Genomic DNA, 22,115 nt, shown 5'->3' with positions numbered 1-22,115 from the left:
CCAGAAAATCATCCCAGCTAAAGCCAATACAGGCTTCCATGCATTGCATTCTGAAAAGCTTGTGAGGTTAAAAGCCAGATTTCTATTCTATAAAGAGACCTCTGTACTTGGGTAGAAAAATTTCTAATAATCCTTGCCTTAAAGACACAATCTTTGGCAACACATTTTCTGCACATGTACATGTTTTCAATTCTGTTCTTTTCCTTTGTAGTTGAATTCCCATATGGCTAATGTAGGTCCCCCAAGGGCAGGGTATGTACCCAGTCACCTAAAGACATCCATCTTTGCCTCCGTTGGGTGCTGAGTTTGAGGCCCAGATTTCATGTCTTTTTTGTTGTAAACAAGGCAGAAAACATGAAACCTCAAATTCATTGCCCAGAAGCAGGCTACCATGTAAGTCAAGTTGATGATGGTTCTGGGTTTGGGGGTGGGAGGGGGCGCTGCCAACTAACCTCTCAGTGTTCATGGAGCAGCTAGTAAATCTGCCTGGAACAGGGATTCTAAGGGGTCTCAGTGTAACACTTGTGAGCATTCAGGTTCAAAAAAAAAAAAGACTTGGAAAATGTAGGGATACCCCACCCCAAATAAAAGGAAGAGCCTGATGATGGTTGGCCTGATTGGTTTCCACCTTTGTCCTCTCAGTATCCTCCACCCTCAGAGCACTGTGAGGCCTACTGGATGTCCAGGGAGAGCTGGACCTGTAGGTGGGGGAGGAGGAGGTTCCAGGAGTCCAATGTGGGCAGAGAGTAGGAGCAAGAGAAAAATCCATCCATCTTTAGCATGTGGAGATCTAAATCTGTCCATTACCTGAAGACAAGTCATCCTGCTTCTCTTGCCAGGTGAATTTTAATCCCTAAAAATCGTTTATCTTGTCACTTTATTTTCAAACCTGAATCTTCCAGAACATCTAGGCCAAATGCCTTATAAGACATAAAACATCCATCCCATGTCCGTGCTTTCCTCCAGATAAGTGATGTACAACCTGACCTACTTCTGCTTCTCCCTCTCCCCTAGTGGTGGTGTTCTTTTACTGGGTGTGCAAGGAACCTTGTAGACCTCCTTGCCACTTCTCCACGGCTCCACACAACCCTGCCAGCTGCCCAGTGATTAAGGAAATAGCCCTGACATTAGGAAAGTTACCTGTACTGGAGTGAATAGTGCCCCCACCATACACAACTCATGAACACACAGAACCTATGAATGTGACCTTATTTGAAATAGGTTTTTTTTGGAGATGGAATCCAGTTAAGATAATGTCCTACTGGAATAGGGTGGGCCTTCACTCAATGACTGTTTCCTCATAAGAACAGGAAAATGTAGACAGTGAGAAGGCCAGAGATAACAGAAGTAGAGACTGGAAGGATGTAGACACATGAGCTAGGAAGCACTAAGGATTGCTGGCAAGCCCCAGAATCCAGGAGAGAAGGAGAGAAGGGTCAAACCTTCTCCCCCAGGACCTCCAAAAAGAACCAACTCTCCTGACACCTTGATTTTGGATTTCTAGCCTCCTGAACTGTGAGAGAATACATTTCTGTCTTAAGGCTCCAACTTTGTGGTAGTTTGTTACAGCAGCCCTGGGGACCGTGGATATATCTTCAGGTTCATTACTCCCACCCCCACTGTCAACCTCCACCATCAGTCGAGGGAGGGCAGCAGGAACCCCAGGCCTCTGTTTGGACCCAGGGTTCACCAGAAGAGAAGGGAGCATGGCAAACAAGGAGGTGCTTGGCCAAGGCCCGGGTGCTTTCGGCCAGCAGTCGTGGCATCCGTGGAGGAAAGCACTGCCCAGGGAGTCAGCGGTGGTCTGACTCCTGCCCCTTCCACTAGCCTGCTGGGGATCTGAGCTAGGGGCTCCTCTCCCTGCCCCTTGACTTCTCCATCTGGATAATGACCTGCCTTCGCTGCTTTTCGGTTTCGAGAGTCGTGTTTCTTCCTGTTGTTGATTTCTTTGCACATGAGTAAAACTTGAATGCATCATTGTTTTAAAAATTCTAAGAATTCAGGTAAGACTAAAGCTCCCCATCCTCGGCTACAATGATCTTAGTCCTTTCTCGAGATATGACAAGCGTCATCAGGTTGTGCTTTTCTGTATAATAGAAATAGTTTATTTTGCATTTTGGTATTTTACCAATGTCTTTCCGACGTTGTATGTAAAATGTGCTTCATTTTTTAAACTTATGACCTTGCGTAGTATGAGGTACCTTAGTGTATCAAGCCAGTCCCCACAACAGGTATGAAGTTGGTTCCCAGTGTTTCCCTATTACACACGACTCTGCCCTGAGCACCCTGGAGGTACTGTTGTCCTCACTAATGGGTGTCTCTCTGCTAGCAGTGCAATTGCAGGGCGATGGGGCATGCTACATATAACCTGAGGGTGGGTGGCTACTGGGCTCCCTGTCACCCTCTGCTCCAGGCAATTACTGCCTCCCACAGGGGCTGCTCGAGGACAGAGGGTATACATGAAGGGCGCAGGACACCCACTCAGGTCTTCCTGAGCAATGGTGCCTATTTCTTGGCCTCTGGAGAAGCCCTCTTCGTGCAGGGGTTGACAGCTGAGTGTGTCAGATTGCCTGCCCTGCTCTGCCCAGAGCAAATGAGCGTGCCAGGTCTGATAACAGGGTGAGGTGTCCGAATGACCTCACTCTGCTCCTTCTTCTACATCCAAAGTATGTCAAAACTAAGAAGGACTCTGATGTATCCCATCACCCAACTCCATACCATACAGAAGAGGAAACAGAAGCCCGGAGAGGGTAGGGTAGTTTCCCAAGGTCACACAGCAAGCAAGTGGCAAGCCAGAATTTTGACTCTAAACCCCGCTCCACCCCACCACCCCCCAACTCGGCTGCTTGCCATTGGGTTGGGGAGATGAGTAGATATCTGGTGTGTTGTCTGTGCCTTCAGCATGTCTCTTTCTCTGCCCCAGCCACCGACATCATTTTCTATCTCACCCCTTCAGGGTCTCAGGCTGACCCAAATGCCAGAAATGGTGCTGAGTGCTTTTGCCAGCTCCAGGCCCTGCCAGGTGCCCCAGAATTGGTAGACACCCTGGGAAGATGCTAGGGGACAGGGAAGCGTGGGCTCTGGGGAGAAAGAAAAGGAATATTGTGCACTGGGAAGCGTTTCTGTAGGCCTCAGCTCCTGCATTTGTGAGGGAGGCTGGGCTCTGTGCTCAAGGCCTTCCCCACTGTCTGCCATGGTCTGCGCAAGAGGGAAGTGGTTCTGTCCTCCTCTGAGGCCTCATTTGTCAGTCAATCAGATAGGAACACTAGAGACCACATTCAGCCCCGACTTGGGTGCTCTGGGGGCATCACAGGAGTTCAGAGAATAGGCAGTGCCCCCAGCACAGCCGAGGGGTTCAGGCTGGCCCTCCTACCTTTGGGGTGGTTGTGTAGCCAAACCACTCTATCCCCAGGCAGGCGGTGGGTGGTGGTGACGTCACACTCTGTAGCATGAATGAGGCAAGCTAAATCTTTGGTGTCCCTGGCACTGTGAAAATGAAATCAAATTCAGGCATCACTTTGGCAAAATACCTCTGCCCATCTTAGAGATAGGTTTAGAGATCACCACAGGTTTATGGTGATCGTCCATCTGGGCCTCTGTGATTTGGGTGTGAGCACCAATATTTCTCAACAGCCCTGAACATTTAGGCCCTGCCTTTCCTCCTCTTTCTGGAAAGGGGGGGGCCTTTGGGCCTCCACCCCCACCTCCTTCCTGTCTCTACCCTCAGCCAATAGGCTCTGCCTGTGGTTGTTAAGATTCTGAAACTACTGGTGAGGGGGCCCCGCCCACGCTGAGTGCAGCCTCCGGAAAGGCAGCTCTGATACTGAAGAGGGCTGTGACCTGAGTCCCGTCAGGCCCAGAATCATCTGTCCCCTAGACTTCATCTGCTGGGATCGATCTGGTGTATGCATACAGGAGAAGGAACGGCGTCCAGGCTCTGCCTTGAATCTGGATTCTCAGTAGGGTTCTGCTCCCTGGCCTTGTGGCCTCTGACAAATATTGTCTGCCCCACCTCTGGGCCTCAATTTCTCCATCTGGAAATAGGAGGTGAAGAATGGAATAAACTGTCTCCAGGGGCCCTGCCAACCCTGCCTTCTGGGTCCCAGGAAGCATTCCTCAGCCAGGAAGGGTGTGATAGGACTCTGTGGCCCAGGGAAGCCAGGTGACAAGAAAGGAGCTGGGTAACTCTTAAGGGTCCTTTGATTATTAAATTCTCTAAGGGAGGCAAAAATAATGAGTATGTAAATGATACCACTCAGTCAGAATTATACAAAGCCCAAAGGCCCGTGGAAAGCATGGAGTGATGTCCCTAAAGCAAGGTGAGACCAAGTGTCTTCTGGAAAGGCTGAGCCATCCTCAAGGCTGCTCTTGGCTTCCATCCTAGCAGGAGCCCCAGCGGAAGGAATAGCTGGGCGGCTTCCATCTGAGCTGCTCCTGCCTTACTCACCCATGCCTGGTGCAGCTCACAATTTGAGGGAAATTGAGGATTCTACCCCCTAGGCTTTAGTACAGGACTATGGAAATTTACTCCAAAGAACTACAACCTGGATAATACTCAACAGAGCCCCCTGAGACTGTGTTAATGCTGGTGGCTTTCCCACACCACCTGTACTCTGTGTTTACCTGAGGGCTTTACTTGCTGAACATCAAGGATACTTTATAGAATTATAGACTGTTGGAGTTCAAGGTCCTCTGTAATCACTCAGTCCCACCTGTGAAATGAAGTTTACCTCTTCTTGCATGCTCCTGGTGATGGGGAACTCACTGTCACTACTGCACCCCCAACCTCTAGTAAGGCAGCTTATCTCTGTCTGGGGCAGTTCTGAAATTCTTCTTCATGTTGAACTGAAACTTCTTGAAACTTCTAGTCCTTAGCCACAAGCCTGCCCTCTAAGGATGTGTGGACCACACACTAGCAGCTTCTACCTCGTGACAGTCCCGCAGAGATTTGAAGACAGCAGCCAGGTTTTCTTGCCTCTTCTTGATGCTGACCAACTGTTGTCAACAGTACCTCCTATAATTTGGTTTTGTGCCTCTTTCCACATCTTGTCAACTCCTTTTGGATGTATTCCAATTTGTCAGTTTACTTTTCAAAATGCAAGCGTCTTCTACGGGTCTCACTGGACCCAATCTGAGCTCATCAGGCTTTTCCACAGCTCTGGCCACTGTCCTCCCACTCGACCCTGACTTTGTGCCTGTATTTGGCAGCCACATCCTGCTGCAAATCGGGTTGGCTTCAGGTTGAACCCAAAGCAGGGCTCTGGTCTGCTTGACAACAAGGAGCTGGGCCCCAGAACTGTGTGTGTTACCAAGATAGAAGCACCCTATTTCCAGCCTTCATAGTGGAAGGGCTGTTCTGGAGTTTGGAAGAACTGTTCCAACCCTGACGCCTGGCAGATAGAGAAACTGAGGTCCAGAGCAGGCAAGGGACTTCCTGAAAGGCTCATAGGAAAGCTGGGACCCAGGTCTCCTGGTGTCTCCCCCGGTCGGGGGTTCTGCTTACACGTCCTGTGCTGCCAACCGCCCCCCTGGCTCTCTTCTTCCAGTTTCTATCAACTCAGGAAACCCTGCTATCTCTCTTCCAGAGCTGGATCCGGATGCCCCACCCCAGCCCTGGCCCTCCCCGGTCTGCTTTTGGAAGGGGAAATTCTTGTGTCCCCCTCCCAGCCCCTGTCCTGTCCCACTGCAGGCTGAACTCTGCTCCGTAGCCTCTGAGGAGGAAGCCGCTGGAGCCCCAACCTGGGGATGTTCCATGTAGTGGCTGCTTATCAATTCTTACTTAGCTCTGGGCTCTGTGTCCTTAGGCTTTTGTGAGCATCAGGACCTCCTGCATAGATTGGCAGATTGGAGCTTCCTGGCACACACATCACCCTCGGACTCTGTGGGTCCAGAACTGGGCCTGGGGGCTGTGTTAAGCAAGCTTTCCAGGTGGTTCTAATATGGGAGACCCATAGACCACATTCCTAGAAATTGTGTTCAGGGCATCATAACAGATGCTGGGACAAATCCAAAGTGAGTTTCAGAAATGATCCCTATCCTCAAAGAGCCCCCTTGGCCTAGCTGGAGAAACACAGGTAACCAGACAGGTGCTCATGCTGGTGTTCAGACAGGTACTGGAGCACAGAGCCACCAGGAACTAACTCAGCCCTGGGAAGAGACAAAGGAGAAATGTGACATGAGCTCAGCCTGTTACTACATGGAAGCCTGAGGAACTGGAGGGTGCACCATGCTGGGATGGGCTTGAGCAGCTTGGGTCAGTCTTGAACACATGGATACACCCAGTGGGGCCAGAAATACCATAGGCTTGTTTGGTTTGGGCCTACCAAATCTGCCTACTATTTTTTAAAAAATGATACTATTCCATGTTGGCAAGGTTGCACTGAAACTGGCCTTCTCATGTGCCAGTAGTGGGTGTGTTCATTGGTAGAACCTTTCTGGAAGGTAGAACCAGTAGTTTTGGATATGTAAAAAAAAATCGTATAAATCGGCAGGTGATTAGTGAAAGCATAATTTGGAAATTTACAAATGAAATAACCGAAGTACTCATGCAGATTATTAATCAAATGATTGAATTCATTCACAAAGATGCAATGTTTGAGTCGTGAAAATTAATACATTTACATAATATTTAATGCCATGTAGTAAATGCTTATAATGTAGTTGAAAAAGTAAAACATATAAAGTATATATAATGTTCAAGTAATGAATAGATATATCTATTATTACTACTCCTTTAATTGGAGGAAGGTGTTTATAAATATTCATTAAAGAAATAGGGAAGAAGAGGAAGATAGTAGCCTGAGGACAGAGAGTGATGAGTCTTGAACGTCATTGGAAGGAGTAATTCTGGGAGTGATTTTATCAGGATCTGGGGACTCAAGCCCCTGGTTATACGTCCTGCCTGTGGTCTCTGGAAGCCGTTTGTGGAGAAGAGCTTTTCACCCTTCTGTGATTGTTATTTGGCAGGAGACAGTTTTTTATGAGCTTTAGGATCTTACTTCAGGCCACCCTGAGGGAGATCTACCAAAGCACTGCTTTTCAAACAGAAAGTAATAAACTCAGGCACTGTTTGAGCTCTTAGACTATGCCAGACATTATAGGTGCATTATCCCATCTAATCCTTAAAACAATCTCATGAGACAACCAAGGTTTAGAGAGGCCGTGCCATGATACAGTGTTAGATTTAGGATTTGAATCCAGGTCTGGGTAATTCTAGAATCCCAGAGTTCTTTTTTTGTTTGTTTGTTTGTTTGTTTTAAGATTTTATTTATTTATTTATTTATTTATTTATTTATTTATTTATTTATTTTAGAGATAGAGATTGGAGTGGGGGTGGGTGGGAAGGGGCAGAGGGAGAGAAGCAGATTCCATGCTGAGCACAGAGCCGGACAGTGGGTCTCAATCCCACAACCCCAAGATCATGACCAAGAGCTTAACCAACTGAGCCATCCAGACATCCCTAAATCCCAGAGTTCTTAACACACCACTCCATCTCTAATGTGCTAAGACCTGGTTCTGATGTGGATTTTGCCATCAAGGCACAATGTGACCATGTCTTGCTTCCCTGGGTTTCCTCACTGTAATAACTCTGCCCATCAGCGCTATCGAGAGGGGCTGTGGGCAGAGGCCTAGAGTTGGAACACCGTGGGGATCCACTACTATGTTCTTGACTCTATTTTGCAAAGGAGGGAGCAGGAGCCCAAAGAAGGGAAGAAATTTGCCCAGGTTTGTAGAAGAGCCAGGACTGGAATTCAGGAATTCTCAGTCCCATAAAAACATCCCCAGATGAGCATAACCAGTGGTGGCAACCAGGATGTGACAACCACTTATCTCCCTTCTTCCTACAGGCCAGAGTAGAGAGGCTGGCTCCCATCACTTCTCTGATTCTTGCTCTGACAGATCCCCTGGCTTGTGCCTGGGCCAGGCATCCCCTCTCGCCTGGGCAGGGAGAGCCTCGTCTTCACAGGGTGGAAGGAGAACTCAGTTGTCAGGCATCCGCAGCCACAGAGCGCCTGCCCCAGCCACTGACCTGGGTGGGGGTGATAGTGCCGTGTCATGTTCAACTGGCCAGGGACTCACATTGTACCAGGCTCTGTGCTGGGTACTTGGGGGCAGGAGTTGAAGGTTGTAGAAGCCTTCCCTTGACTTGACTTCCTTCTCCAGCCAGAAGTATGCTTTCTAGCAGCATTTCAATCATTCTTTAGTTCAGGAAATTGTTAATAATTTTGTGCAATAATTTACTTTAAAAAATCTGTTACCATAGTAAAAAGTAAAGTTTGTCTTTTACAGTGATAATTCGTAATGGAACATTTTCAAAGCCTTCCCATAGGCTGGCTTATTTATTTAAGTGTCTCTCTCTTTTTTTTTTTTTTTAGAGAGGGAGATGGGGGAGGGGCTGAGGGTGGGGAAGAGAGGGAATCTTATGCAGGCTCCACACCCAGCATGGAGCCTGGACACGAGCCTCATCTCACAGCCCTGAGATCATGACCTGGGCTGAAATCAAGAGTCAGATGCTTAACTGACTGAGCCACACAGATGCTCCTTTTAAGTGTTTCTTAAAATGGGATCTAGAAATTTTTTTTTTGTTTTAAAAGCATCTTAAAAAAAACATTTTTTTAAGATTTTATTTATTTATTCACAAGAGACAGAGAGAGAGGCAGAGACACAGGCAGAGGGAGCAGGCTCCTCACAGGGAGCCCGATGCAGGACTCAATCCTGGAACCCCGGGATCATGCCCTGAGCTAAAGACAGACGCTCAATTGCTGAGCCATCCAGGCGTCCCAAAGCATCTTTTTTTAAAAGGTATAATTGACACATGAACATTATATTAGTTTCAGGTATACAACAATGATTAGATGTTTGCATATATTGTGAAGTAATCACCACAGTAAGTCTAGTTACTACCCGAAAACATTTTTAAAAGTGTACAGAATGGCTTAACTTTTTTTTTTCTACCCCAGATTCTGGCCCAGTGGCCAGTGCCAGGCCTTGGCCGACTTTCCACCAGCTGGGGTGAAGTGGGAAAAATTAAAGGTGTAGGTGTGTGTATAACGTTGAATAAGGATGTCAGTTCCCCTTTCCCGGAAGAAAAGTCTTGAGCTTTCCTTACTATATTTTGGAAGGTTATCATGTGCTCTATTTTATGAAATGATAGTGTTAGTCTGCAAATAATATTTTTCAGCATCCTTTCTCATCAACCCATATCAACTCTCCAATTAAAAGATACCATTTACGAAACTTGAAAATCTGGGAGCCACTGGCACTGCTCTGGGATACAGCCCTTTGGCATCTGTTCCCTCCTTTGATCAGATTCACCCAATACTGGCCAACATTGGTTAAAGCACTCAGAGGTATGGCTCAAATCCTTGACTCTGCCAATGATTCGCTAATCTACCTTGATTGAGTCCTGACTTCACTTAGCCTCAGCTGCCTCTTCTTTAAATTGGGGATATTCAGGGACCCCTGGGTGGCTCAGCGGTTAAGCATCTGCCTCTGACTCAGGGCGTGATCCTGCAGTCCTGGGATTGAGTCCCACATCAGGCCCCCTGCATGGAGCCTGCCTCTCTCTCTGCCTCTCTCTCTCTCTCTCTCTCTCTCTCTCTCTCTCTCTCTTTGTGTGTGTGTGTGTCTTTCATGAATAAATAAATAAAATATTTAAAAAAAATAAATTGGTGATATTCATATTTCCCAGGATCATTCTGAAGATTTGCTAAGGTAGTATAGATAAGACATCATGATGCCCAGTACATCCTGAGTATGGTGTCTTATCCCCATCTGTCAAGTAAGTACCACTGCCTCTTTATAGTTGGAGAAGCACCCCCTCTAACAAAGACTAATCATGGTAAAACCATGGCTTGGACCTCTTCTCTTTTTAAAGAATTGATTTTTTTAAGGGATCCCTGGGTGGCGCAGCGGTTTAGCGCCTGCCTTTGGCCCAGGGCGTGATCCTGGAGACCCAGGATCGAATCCCACGTCGGGCTCCCGGTGCATGAAGCCTGCTTCTCCCTCTGCCTATGTCTCTGCCTCTCTCTCCCTCTGTGTGACTATCATAAATAAATAAAAAAAAAGAATTGATTTTTTAAAAAAAGATTTTATGTATTTACTCATAAGAGACCCACAGAGAGAGGCAGAGACACAGGCAGAAGGAGAAGTAGGCTCCCTACAGGGAGCCCAGTATGCGACCCTCTCCCTGGATCCTGAGCCAAAGGTAGACACTCAACCACTGAGCCACTCAGGTGCCCCAAGAATTGATTTATTTATTTGAGAGAGAGAGAGCAGGGAGAGGAGCAGAGCAGGAGGGAGAGGGACAAGCAGACTCTGCACTGAGCATCAGCCAGACATAGGGCTCAATCCCAGGACCCTGAGATCACGACATGAGCCAAAACCAAGAGTTGGTTACTTACCCGACTGAGCCACCCAAGCTTGGACTTCCCATGCTTTGTCCCAAATATAGGGAACTTGGAAGGAAGCTGTGGTAAGCGTAGGTCCTCAGAGGAAAGGGTAATTATCTCTGAATTCAAGATTGGGAAGTTTCAGCTCTAACTGGGGTGAGGATAATAGCAAAAGGTCTGAGTAAGTCCTGGGAGAAGGAAGAGGTGGGCAGGGAGGGCCTCCTGGTTGGTTCACAAACCACAAGAATCTAAGGAGAGGTCAATCAGCATCAAGCTCCCCACTGAAGGTTTCCCTGGTGATGATGAGAAATCCTGCTATGGGAACCCCTTCCCCACAGAGGGAGTGCTGCCTTCGGCTAGTGAGGGAGGCAGCTTAAGCAACTGGATCCAGGGCAAGGTCTGGCATAACTGGAAATCAGTCCTGTCTTGCCTTTGGAAGGATCCAGTATAGCATCCATCCTCACATTGACCTCCTACCTTATTTATTCATGAGAGACACACAGAGACATAGGCAGAGGGAGAAGCAGGCTCTCTAAGGGGAGCCTGATGTGAGACTCGATCCCAAAACCCCGGGATCATGACCTGAGCCAAAGGCAGACGCTCAACCACTGAGCCATCCAGATGCCCCTACCTTCACTTCATTGTTGTCTCATTTCTTCCAGAGGCACCGAAAACCAGATCAGCCACCCAGACCAGAGCCACAGGAATTAGGTCCCCTCAATGGGGACACAGGTGAGTAGGCAACCCTATAAATGCCCTCCTCTCCATCCATGAGGTTTCCTACTTTATAATCAACAGAAGTGATATAGCTATTTAATTATCTCATGAGACCTTAGGTAGGTTACATTAATAGGAGTATCATGTCTAAAATCAGGGAGGTGATAGTCCTGACCTGTTCCGGGCTATTAATGCCACACCCAGAGTGCTGAGTTTATTTCTAGAAAGTACATTTTTAGGGGAATCCAGAAAAATTAGAGAGAGTACAGTGGAGACAGATCAGGCTGGTGAGGAATCTGGAAACCATGTCCTGTAAGGAGCAATTAAAGGAGCAGAGGATGTTCTACCTGGAAAGAAGATGTTGCAATAAAAGACAGCAGATCTCTCCAAGTGTCTGAAGTGCCCCTGTAGAGAAGAAAGATAAGCCTTGTTCAGTGTGACTCAGAGGTCAGCACAGGGCCTCAAGGTGACAAAAACAGGCAGGTGGAATTCAGTTCAATCTCAAAGGATTTTTTGTGTGATTGTTGGTTTAAAACCATCAGAGCTACCTACTAATGAAATGAGCTCTCCACCTCGAAAGTGTTCAGTTACAGACTGGAGACTGTCAGGGCCATTGTAGACAGAGTTCAAGCACCAGATAAGCAACTGGACCAGAATTCAGAGGTTCTATCATCTGCCTGTGCACGAGAATTACCTGGGGGAGCTACAAAGATACAGATTCTGGGGCCCCACCACAGACCAGCTAAACGGAATCTCTTGGACAGGGGCTGATGGTATTGGTGATGATTTGTTTTTTATGAGCTTCTCCCTGGCTGGGGCCAGTCTGGGACTGGTCTTGTGGACCAACGTTTGGGAGCCTGAGCCAAATAGTTTGTGAGAGTCTGGGGTTCCCTGAATGTGGTCACCGCTGTCCCCCAGGCTCCAGGGCACTGACTCACTACTCTCCTCCCCCACCCCGATAGGAGGCCCAGTGCCAGCTTCCTGGCTAGCAGGCCCATTCTTCACCTTTCTCCCCAAGCCCTTTGCCAGCACTGTCTGTGGTGCTCTGTGATAATAATACTAACATGGATAATAATGCCAGCCACAGCAGTAATGCCAGCCCCTCTAATACTTGTCATGAGCAATGATGAATCTCTAGAGAGCATGTAGTTCACAATAAAGCGCATTTATTGAGCTACCTCTAAATGCCTGGCACTACACTTACTGCTTTTTGTACATAAGCAAGCAGAGTTAAGGTGGTGTTGAGGGGTGCTTGCCGTGGGATCAGACTGTGCAGGTTTAAAGCCCTTCTCCGCCATCTGTCAGCTGGGTAATCCTGGCCCAATTGCATAACTTCTTTGTCTCTCAGCTTCCTTATCTGTGAAATGGGGATAAACACAGTACCCGCCACAGTGGGTTGTTGTAAGGACTGCGTATTCCCTATGGGGCACCTTCAACAGGTTCCTGGGCACTGGGTAAGCGCTCAGTACTCCTTATCTTGCTCATATAATTTCTGTTGCCATTGTTTCCAGGTTTAATCATCTCTATAGCCCTGTGAGCTAGATAATATTATTTTCCCAGTTTCCCATATTGAGTAACTGAGGCACAGGGAGGGTGGATCATGCGTTGGGTCACACCCAGAGCCTGTTGGACTCAGAGTGGCATTGGCAGGACCTGTGTTGGAGTTTCCCTAATGAGAGCTAGGTTTCCAGTTTGAGGCTTCTTCCCACTCACAGCAGCCCCTCTGCCTCCAGCTTGCTGGCCGTTGGCCAGGATGGGGGTGGGGGATGCTAAAAGTCGGGGGTCACACACTCAGACACTCACAGGCTCCAGTCCCAGCAGGTAAAGCAGGTGATGGAGTGGTCCCCTCTATGTGCCCTCTGGAGAGAGAGGCAAGGACTGTGGCAAATGGCAGAGCCACATCCTGCACAAAGGGGAAGACAGCTGTGCCTCAGCGTCAACTCCTGGGTGGCACAAAGGTATATGCGGCCAGTTCTTGAGCTTCTTCAAGCAAAACTGGAAATCTATATATGAAGTAAAAGTAATCTCAGCAACTTTTTTTAAATTTTATTTATTTTTTAAAATATTTTATTTATTCATGAGAGATACAGAGAGAGGCAGAGACATAGGCAGAGGGAGAAGCAGACTCCCCGCGGAGAGCCAGATGTGGGACTTGATCCCAGGACCCTAGGATCACAACCTGAGCTGAAGGCAGATGCTCAACCACTGAGCCACCCAAGCATCCACCTTTTTTTATTTTAGATATGAGCTAGAGCATGTTAATAGGCTGAGTCCGTCCTGTGAGTTCCCAGCTCTGCTCTAGATCCTAAGGGGCCATAATGAGATCACTGGCTCCTGCACGAAAGAGGGTCTCAGAAGCCAGAGAGGTGTGAGGGGCTGCTGCTGGAGGTGGATGTCCCATCTAAAACCATTCTTGAGCTGGAGACTGGAGTTGTCACCACTTAGCCCTGACCTCCCACATCCTCTCTGCCACATCCCTGACCTCCCCTCTGCTGTGTGTGAACTTTTTGCTTCCTCACCTGTAGCCACAGCTGTCCAGCTCTGCCCATCTGAGGAGGCCGAGCAGTGCCAGAAGGAGATAACCAGAATTCTCCAGCAACATGAGGAAGAGAGGAAGAAATGGGCCCAACAGGTAAGTCCAGGTGGCACACAAGCCCTCTCTTTTCCTCCTCTCTTCTAATCTTGAGGATTACCTTTCAGTTTTGATGTTGTATCTCTTACTCCTTTACCCAGTAGGAAGTCCTTTATCTTTTGACTAAATATTTGTAACTGCTTGCGTGTAATTCATTATACTCATTGTATGCAGTGTAAGATTGGGAAACACTCTAACACAGCACAAAGACTTCCTGCCTGGAGAGGGCATCAAGTTTACTATGTCTTGAAGTCTTGTGCCCACTCTGAGCTCAGGTTGTTTCCATCACTCGGGATGATGGGGCGGGACTCTGATCACCAACCTCTGCAAAGCTCCAGGGGTTGGTGTGTGGATCAGTGAAGCCCTGCTGAACCACTTCCCGCCCCCAGGTAGAGAAGGAGAGGGAGCTAGAGCTTCGAGAGAAACTGGATGAACAGCGAAGAGTCCTGGACGGAGAGCATGAGGAGACCCTGCAAGGTAAGGATGGAGATGCTTCACTAGCAAGGGTTTAGAAGGGTCCTTCTTTTCTCCCCACCTCCCGAATTCACCTCTCGAATTCCGGATTCTCACTGGCCCCCACTCCTGTCTCTGGTCCCTCTCTTTTGCCTCTGACCCCTCCTTTCTACTATTGCCCCACCCCCACTCCCCACCCTCACCCCCGCTTCTGGCCCCTCCCTCCTGCCTCTGGTCCACAAATAGTTGGCTGCTTCAGGGCTGGAATCTTCAGGGTCCTGGGACTTGTCCTTTTGGACATGACTTTAAAACTGACGCCATGCTTTGTTTAACCTTAATTGAGACAGTTTCCCCCCCCTTTCCATTTAAAAAAGAATTCGTATTCTTTTTTAAATATCCATATTCCTTCCCTACAGCAATGACAGCTCTTAAAATTTATAGTTAGGCAATTTTTTTCAGATAACTTTCTTTCCTTTTATATGTGATGTGACCATCATAAAATTTAGTCTCTATGGATCAAACAAAATGATCTTACCCTGGTTGGGATCTGAGGCTCTGCAGCCACAGGTTTGAATCCCATCTTCACCTCTTCTCTTACTGGTTATGTAACCTTGAAGAATTTAGTTAAATTCTAAGACCCTAATACATAGGGTCTTTATGAGAATTAAATGGTTTGATGTACAGGTAGATGGATAGATAACATTTAGAACAATGCCTAATATTTCACAAGATAGTTAGCAAACAATTATCAGTGTTTATTATATTATTGAGAAAATTAAAATTGTATGTAATGCCACCAGAACTAGTCAATGTTATCCCTTTGCTATGGATCCCTTTCATTCTGTGTGTGTGTGTGTGTGTACGTGTACCTGGGATATTCATCTATACACATAAACACACAGACATTGGGGGAGGAAATAAATTGTTCTCACTTTGAATTCTATTAATATCTTGTCATTACACTTCTGTAACATAAGTTTTAGTAATTGCACAGCATTCTAATGTCAGCCCTTGTTCATCTGAGCCCCATTGGTTAAGCATTTAGATAATTTCAAACTTTTGCCATTGTTTATAATAGCAATGATACTTACACAGTAAACTCTGTTTTGTAAAATCTTTGCCACATTCATGACTTTTTCTTGAGAATAATATTCTAGTAGGATGCCTGGGTAGTTCAGTGGTTGAGCATCTGCCTTAGGCTCAGGGTGTGATCCTGGGGTCCTAGGATCGAGTCCCACGTCAGGTTCCCTGCATGGAGCCTGCTTCTCCCTCTGCCTGTGTCTCTGCCTCTCTCTCTGTATCTCTCATGAATAAATAAATAAAATCTTTTTTAAAATTGAATAACATTCTAGTAAAGTTGGTGTGTCAAAGTTCATGTATTTTTTTTTATTTTGGTAGCATACACATAAGACCATTACCATTAGTGACATTTCGTACATTCACAGTGCCCTGCAACCATCACCCCATCACATTCCAGTACACTCTCATCACCCTGAAAGTGAGTCCCATACCCACCAAGCAGTCCATCCCTCCCCATCCTCCTAGCCCCTGGCTGCCACCAGTCGACCCTCAGTAAATAGAATCTTACCATCTATGACCTACCATCCCACCCCATGTCTGGCTTCTTCACCCAGCATAATGTTTGCAGGGCACATCCATGCTTCAGCTTACATTTACACTACAATTTCTTTTTTCCTCTCCCACTTGAAAAACTACTCCACTCCTTTTTATAGCTGAGTCATATCCATTATTATTGGTATGGACCCACCATACTTTGTTATTTGTTTATTAGTTGATGAACACCTGGGCTGCCTCCACCCTTTGGCCACCGCGAATAGTGCCACTAGTACAAGCACCTGCTTGCACACCCACTTTCAGTTCCCCTGGGTGCACACCCAGCAGTAGAATTGCAGGCTCATACAGTAAATCTATGTTCCACTTTTTGAGAAAACGCCAAAGTGTTTGCCACAGCAGCTGCGCCACTCTGCATCCCCATCAGTGACCACGAGGCTTCCAGTTGCACCGCATCCTTGCCAACACTTGTCTTTGCATTCTTGCTGCTATTGTTGTCATTGTCGCCATCCTAGTGGGGAGTGGAGTGGTATCTCCTGGTGGTTTTGATTTGCATTTTCCTAATGCCTAATTTTGCTGAGCACCTTTTCATGTGCTTTTTGGCCATTTGTATAACTTCTTTGGAGAAGGTTATGTACATTTCTTATTCTATTGAAACAGACCTAGAAAATGTTATACCATTGTTTACTTTAATCATTAGTATTTGCATGATCTTTCCCAAAAACTATCTTTTAAAGATACAGATAGAATTTTTTTTTAAGATTTACTTATTTATTTGAGAGAACGAGAGAGAGAGAGAGAGAGAGAGAGAGCACCAGAGCAGGAGGAGGAGCAGAGGAAGAGAGAGCAGCTGGGGGAGGGAATCTCAAGGAGCCTCCAGCTTGGGGCTTGATCTCACCACCCTGATATCATGACCTGAGCTGAAAGCAAGAGTCAGATGCTCAACCGACTGAGCCACCCAGGCGACCCCAGTTGGGATGATTTTATATGTGAAATTTTAGATCTGTTCTTTTCATTTAACATTGTTTCCCACATGTTTCCAAGTAATTATGCTGCTTGTAAATGTTGATAAAGGTTAGACTGTTGCATACGTGGTTTTCCTTATATCCTGTGAGTCTAGACTTCCAGATTTTAACTGCTGTAAATAACACCGCACTAAACGTCTTTTGCATAAAGATGTGCCCACATTTCACGTTATGTCCTTAGATTCCCAGAAACGGAATAACTAGAACAGAGGTCTGAACAATTTTAAGATTCTTGAAACATATTGCAACATTAGCACAAAATGTTTTGGAATGGATTTGAAGCCCTCGCCCAGGGAATTTGAAGAGCTGTGTTTTAATTCTAACGTGCTGTGCAACCCTGGGCCTGTCACTCAACCTTAGTTCAGTGTCTGTGCCTCTACAATCTACGTTGAATCTCAGTTGGGTTTCCATATCTCTAAAATCTACCTTCCCTGGGCGCCTGGGTGGCTCAGTCAGTTCAGCGTCTGCAGTCAGCTCAGGTCATGATCTCAGGGTCCTGGGATCGAGCCCCACATAGTCTGGTTCCCTGCTCAGCAGGGAGTCTGCTTCTCCCTCATGCTCTGCACTCCCCCACCACTCATGTTCTCTCTCTGTAATAAACAAAATCTTTAAAAAAAATAAAATAAAATCTACCTTTCCCATGTCACTAGGCTATTGTAGGAAAGCAACTTTGTTCTCTGCACATTGCTTTGATACCCTTTTTAGCATTATAAATATATTGATAAGAAAAATTTCCTTTTGTAAAAACCCCAGAGGAGAAGGGACTGCTTGTCTTGAGTTCTTCCCACCAGTGAGAATTCCTTCATAGATATTTCTAAATCACTTGGCTTATATTAGGTGGTACATAAATGTGTATGAAATGAATGAATAAAAAGCATAGTGGGAGGGAAAATAAAGGATTTTATTTGTTTGGGAAATGATACATAGATAACTGGGAAAAACTAGTGGTAGTTTTCCATATTGATGATTCTTTGTTGTCTTTTATTTTGTTTTCTTTTTTGTTTTTGTCTTTAAAACATTTTTTAAATATTTATTTACTTATTCATGTTTTTATTTTTAAAATTATCACAGTAAAATTGACTTTTTTGGTGTACCGTTCCATACATTCTAACACAGGTATACATTCACATGATCATCACCTTAATCTGATACAAAACAATTCCACCTCCCCCTGATTCTATCAGGCTATCCTTTTTTTTTTTTAAGATTTTATTTCATTTTATTAGAGAGAGAGCACATGAGCAGGAGAAGGGATAGAGAAAGAGGGAGAAAGGGAATTCCCAAGTAGACTCTCCACACTGAGTGTGAAGCCTGCGGGGGAGCCTGAGCCCACAACCCTGAGATCATGATCTGAGTGGAAACCAAGAGTCGGACACTTAACTGACTGAGCCACCCAGGTGCCCCTCAGGCTATCCTTCTGTACTCATCTCCACACCAATTCCTGGTACCCACTGATTTGTTCCCCATCACTATAGTTTTGTCTTTTCAAGGCCATTGTTTACTCATCCACTTGTAAGACATATGGATTGTTTCCAGTTTGAAGCGAATGTGAATAAGGCTCTTTGGAACATTCATGTACAGATTTCTGTGTGTTCATAAGTTTCCATTTCCCTTGGGTAAATAATGCAAGAGTAGGATCAATAGGCCATATAGTAAATGTATGTTCAACTTCATGAGAAATGGGAAACTGATTTCCTAAGTGGCCACCATTTTGCATTACCCTGAGCAGTACAGGAATTCCACTGTTGCTTCTCACTGAATACTTGCCAACTTTTTTTTTTTTAACTTTAGCTGTTCTAATTGGTGTGTGGTGATATATCATCATGGGTTTGATTTGCATTTTAGTAATGACTAATGACGTTGACCATTTTTTCTTGTGCTTACTTGTGGTCTGTATATCATCCGGTCAAATGTCCATTCAAGTCTCTTACCCATTAACTAGCTTGCTTGTTCTTACTGTTGAGTTTTGAGACATCTTTATACATTTTGGATACAAGTCCTTTGTATTTGCACATATTTTCTCTTAGTCTTGTAGGGTTTTTTTTTCCTCATTCTCTTAACAATGTATGTTACAAAGCAAAGTCTTCAATTTTGATAAATTTCAATTTATTATTTTTTCTTTTTTCATTATGCTTTTGGTATCATATCTTAAAAATTCAATACTGAACCCCAGACAACAAAGATCTTCTATGTTGTCTTCCAAAATTTGTATGGTTTAAAGTTTTACACTTAGATCTATGACTCATATAATTGTGTGATTCTTCTTCTTTGGACTGTTAATATTGTGGGTTACATTGATTTGAGTTTCAAATTTTGCACCTAGCCTTGTATTCCTGGCATAAACCGTACTTGGTCACATTATATTATTCATTTTCATGTATTACTGAATTCGAGTTGGTAATATTTCACTGAAGATGTTTGTGTCTATGTTCACAAGGGCTCTTTTTCTGTATCATCTATCTGGTTTTCGTTTCAAGGTATAGCTTGCCTCATGGAATGATTGAGAACTGTCCCTTCCCCTTTCATTTCTGGAAAAGATTGTATAGAACTGGTATTGTATCATTTTTAAATGTTCAGCAGAATTTGTGAATAAACCATCTGTTCTCAAACATCTCTTTTCCAGAAAGTATTTAAGTACACATTCAAATTCTTTAATAGTTAGTTATAGGAATGCCCAGGTTATGTATTTTACCTTGGGTGAGTTTGGGTAGTTTGTGGTTCTTCAGGAATTGCTACAATTCACCTAAGTTATTGAGCTTATATGCATGGAATTGCTTGTAGTAGTCTCATACTATTGTTATAAATATCTTCTGTGTCTGTGGTGATATTTCCTCTTAATTTCTTGAAATTGGTAGTTTGTGTATTCTCTTTCTTCTTTGTCAGTCTTACTTAGGGTCCATCAACTTTATTAATCCTTTCCCCAACCCAGCTTTTGGTTTCCTTGATTTTTTTCCCCTGATTTTTCCATTTTGATTTTCATTGATTTCTGTTATCTTTATTTTCTTCCTTCTGTTTGCCTGCTTTATACTTAGCTCTTCTTTTTGTGATTTCTTAAGCTGGAAGTTTAGATGACTGATTTGAGACCCTTCTCCTTTTTTTTTTTTAAGATTTTTTATTCATTCATGAGATACACACACAGAGAGAGAGAGAGAGGCAGAGACACAGGGCAGAGGGAGAAGCAGGCTCCATGCAGGGAGCCTGACATGGGACTCGATCCTGGGTCTCCAGGATCATGCCCTGGGCTGAAGGCAGATGCTTAACTGCTGAGCCACCCAGGCACCCCGAGACCCTTCTCCTTTAACATAAGCACTTAGTGCTATAAATTTCTCCCTAAATCCCATGGATTGATGTTTTTGTATTTTCATTTTTGTTCAGTTCAGAATATTTTCTAGTTTCCTTTGAGACTTCCTCTTTGGCTCATTGAACACTCATAAGTGTTTGGAGATTTATAGTTCTCTTTCTGTGACTGATTTCCAGTTTGATTTCATTATGGTCAGAAAACATAGTTTGTATTTTGCTCTTTTTCTGGTTAAGGCTTGTTTTATGGTTCAGGATATGGTCTATCTTGTGAGTGTTTTATGTGCACTTGAAAACATGTGTATTATGCCACTGTAAGTTGTACTTTATAAATTAGTTAAATCAGGATGTTGACAGTGTTCTGTTCTTCTGTATTCTTCCAGATTTTACACCTCCTTTTTCTACTGAATACTGCAGAGTGTTGCAGACCCCTACCATAATTTGTCCATTTCTCCTTTCAGTTCTGTTCATTTTTGCTTCATGTATTTTGAAGCTCCTTTGTTAGGTATATAAACACTGAGGATTATGTTTTCTTAGAAAACTAACCTCTTCATCATTATGTAATGTCCTTCTTTATTCCTCATAATATTCCTTATTCTTAAGTGCACTTCATCTGAAATGAATATAGCCACAGCAATTTTCCTTTGATTAATGTTGTTTTTTCTACCTTTTTGCTTTTTAATTTACCTGTGACATATATTTAAAGTGGGTTTCTTGTAAATAGCCCATAGCTGGGTATTTTTTTTTTATAAGATCCATTCTGACAATCTCTGTCTTTTTTACAATGTTTGAACCATTTAATTTAGCATTCGTATTTTTTTAAGATTTTATTTATTTATTTATTTTTAAGATTTTATTTATTTATTCATGAGAGAGACACACACACAGAGAGAGGCAGAAACACAGGCAGAGGAAGAAGCAAGCTCCATGCAGGGAGCCCAATGTGGGACTCGATCCCAGGTCTCCAGGATCAGGCCCTGGCCTGAAGGTGGCGCTAAACAGCTGAGCCACCCAGGCTGCCCTATTTTATTTTATTTTATTTTATTTTATTTTATTTTATTTTATTATTTTATTTTATTTTATTTTTATTATTTTATTTTATTTTATTTTATTTTATTTTATTTTATTTTATTTTATTTTAGAGAGAGAGAGTGAGTACATGAGCAGGGTGAGGAGCAAAGGCAGAGGGAGAAGCAGACTCCTTGCTGAGCAGGGAGTCCAATGCAGGGTCTCTATCCCAGGACCCTGAGATCATGACCCGAGCCAAAGGCAGACACTGAACTGATCAAGCCACCCAGGTGCCCCTGGTTTAATGTTCTTATTGATATGGTTGGATGTAGGCCTGTTATTTTTGTATCTGTTTTCTGGTCATTCTGTTTTTTTAATCTTCTACTTTCCTTTCCCTGCTTTCTTTTGGAGTATTTGAAATAGTATCCCGTTTTAGTAACACATTTAGTATCCCATTTTAGCTTGTCTCTGTTTTTTTTTTTTTTTTTTTTTTTTTTACTATATCTCTTTGTATAGGCTTTTTTGTTTGGTTGGTTTTGGTGTCTTTTTTTTTGTGTGTGTGACTGCTTTAAGAATTACAAAATATTTAAGAGTCTACCTAGAATTCACATTTTGCCACTTCCAGTGGAATGTAGCAAGCCTACCATCATGCAGGTCTCTACCTCTCTCTTTGTTGTGGTACTTCTCTTAGGTATTACATCCACTTACATTGAATGCACCATCAGAAAGTGTTACACTGTTTATAACGTTGATTTACCATCACTCATATCTTCAGGGGCACAAGGGAAGAAAAAGAAGAGTAGTCTATTCTATTGCCTAGGAATTTACTGTTCTGTTGCTCTCCTGCACTCCTGAAGTTCCGAGTTTCCCTCTGGTATCATGTGCTTTCTGTCTGAAGAGTTTCTTAAGCAATTTTCTAAGAAGGGCTGCAGGTGGGAGATTATTTTAGCATTGTTTCATCTGAGAATGTTTTAGTTTCACCTTTTTTTCCTGAGGATATTTTCAATGGCTATAGGATTC

General features: G+C 44.4%; 1 protein-coding gene across 1 annotated transcript in view; it reads left to right on the top strand.

Annotated features, from left to right (window-relative positions):
- Nucleotides 1-22,115, top strand: part of CCDC69 (coiled-coil domain containing 69) — a 36,334-nt gene that overhangs the window by 5,054 nt on the left and 9,165 nt on the right. The window contains exons 2-4 of the mRNA XM_055325241.1: nucleotides 11,054-11,123; nucleotides 13,634-13,740; nucleotides 14,130-14,217. Of these exons, the coding sequence (XP_055181216.1) occupies nucleotides 11,054-11,123; nucleotides 13,634-13,740; nucleotides 14,130-14,217 (265 nt within the window). The remainder of the gene's footprint in view (nucleotides 1-11,053; nucleotides 11,124-13,633; nucleotides 13,741-14,129; nucleotides 14,218-22,115) is intronic.

The sequence above is a fragment of the Nyctereutes procyonoides genome, unplaced genomic scaffold, assembly GCF_905146905.1.
Source record: "Nyctereutes procyonoides isolate TBG_1078 unplaced genomic scaffold, NYPRO_anot_genome, whole genome shotgun sequence".
NCBI classification, from domain to species: domain Eukaryota; kingdom Metazoa; phylum Chordata; class Mammalia; order Carnivora; family Canidae; genus Nyctereutes; species Nyctereutes procyonoides.
This window is presented reverse-complemented; position numbering and strand designations above follow the sequence as displayed.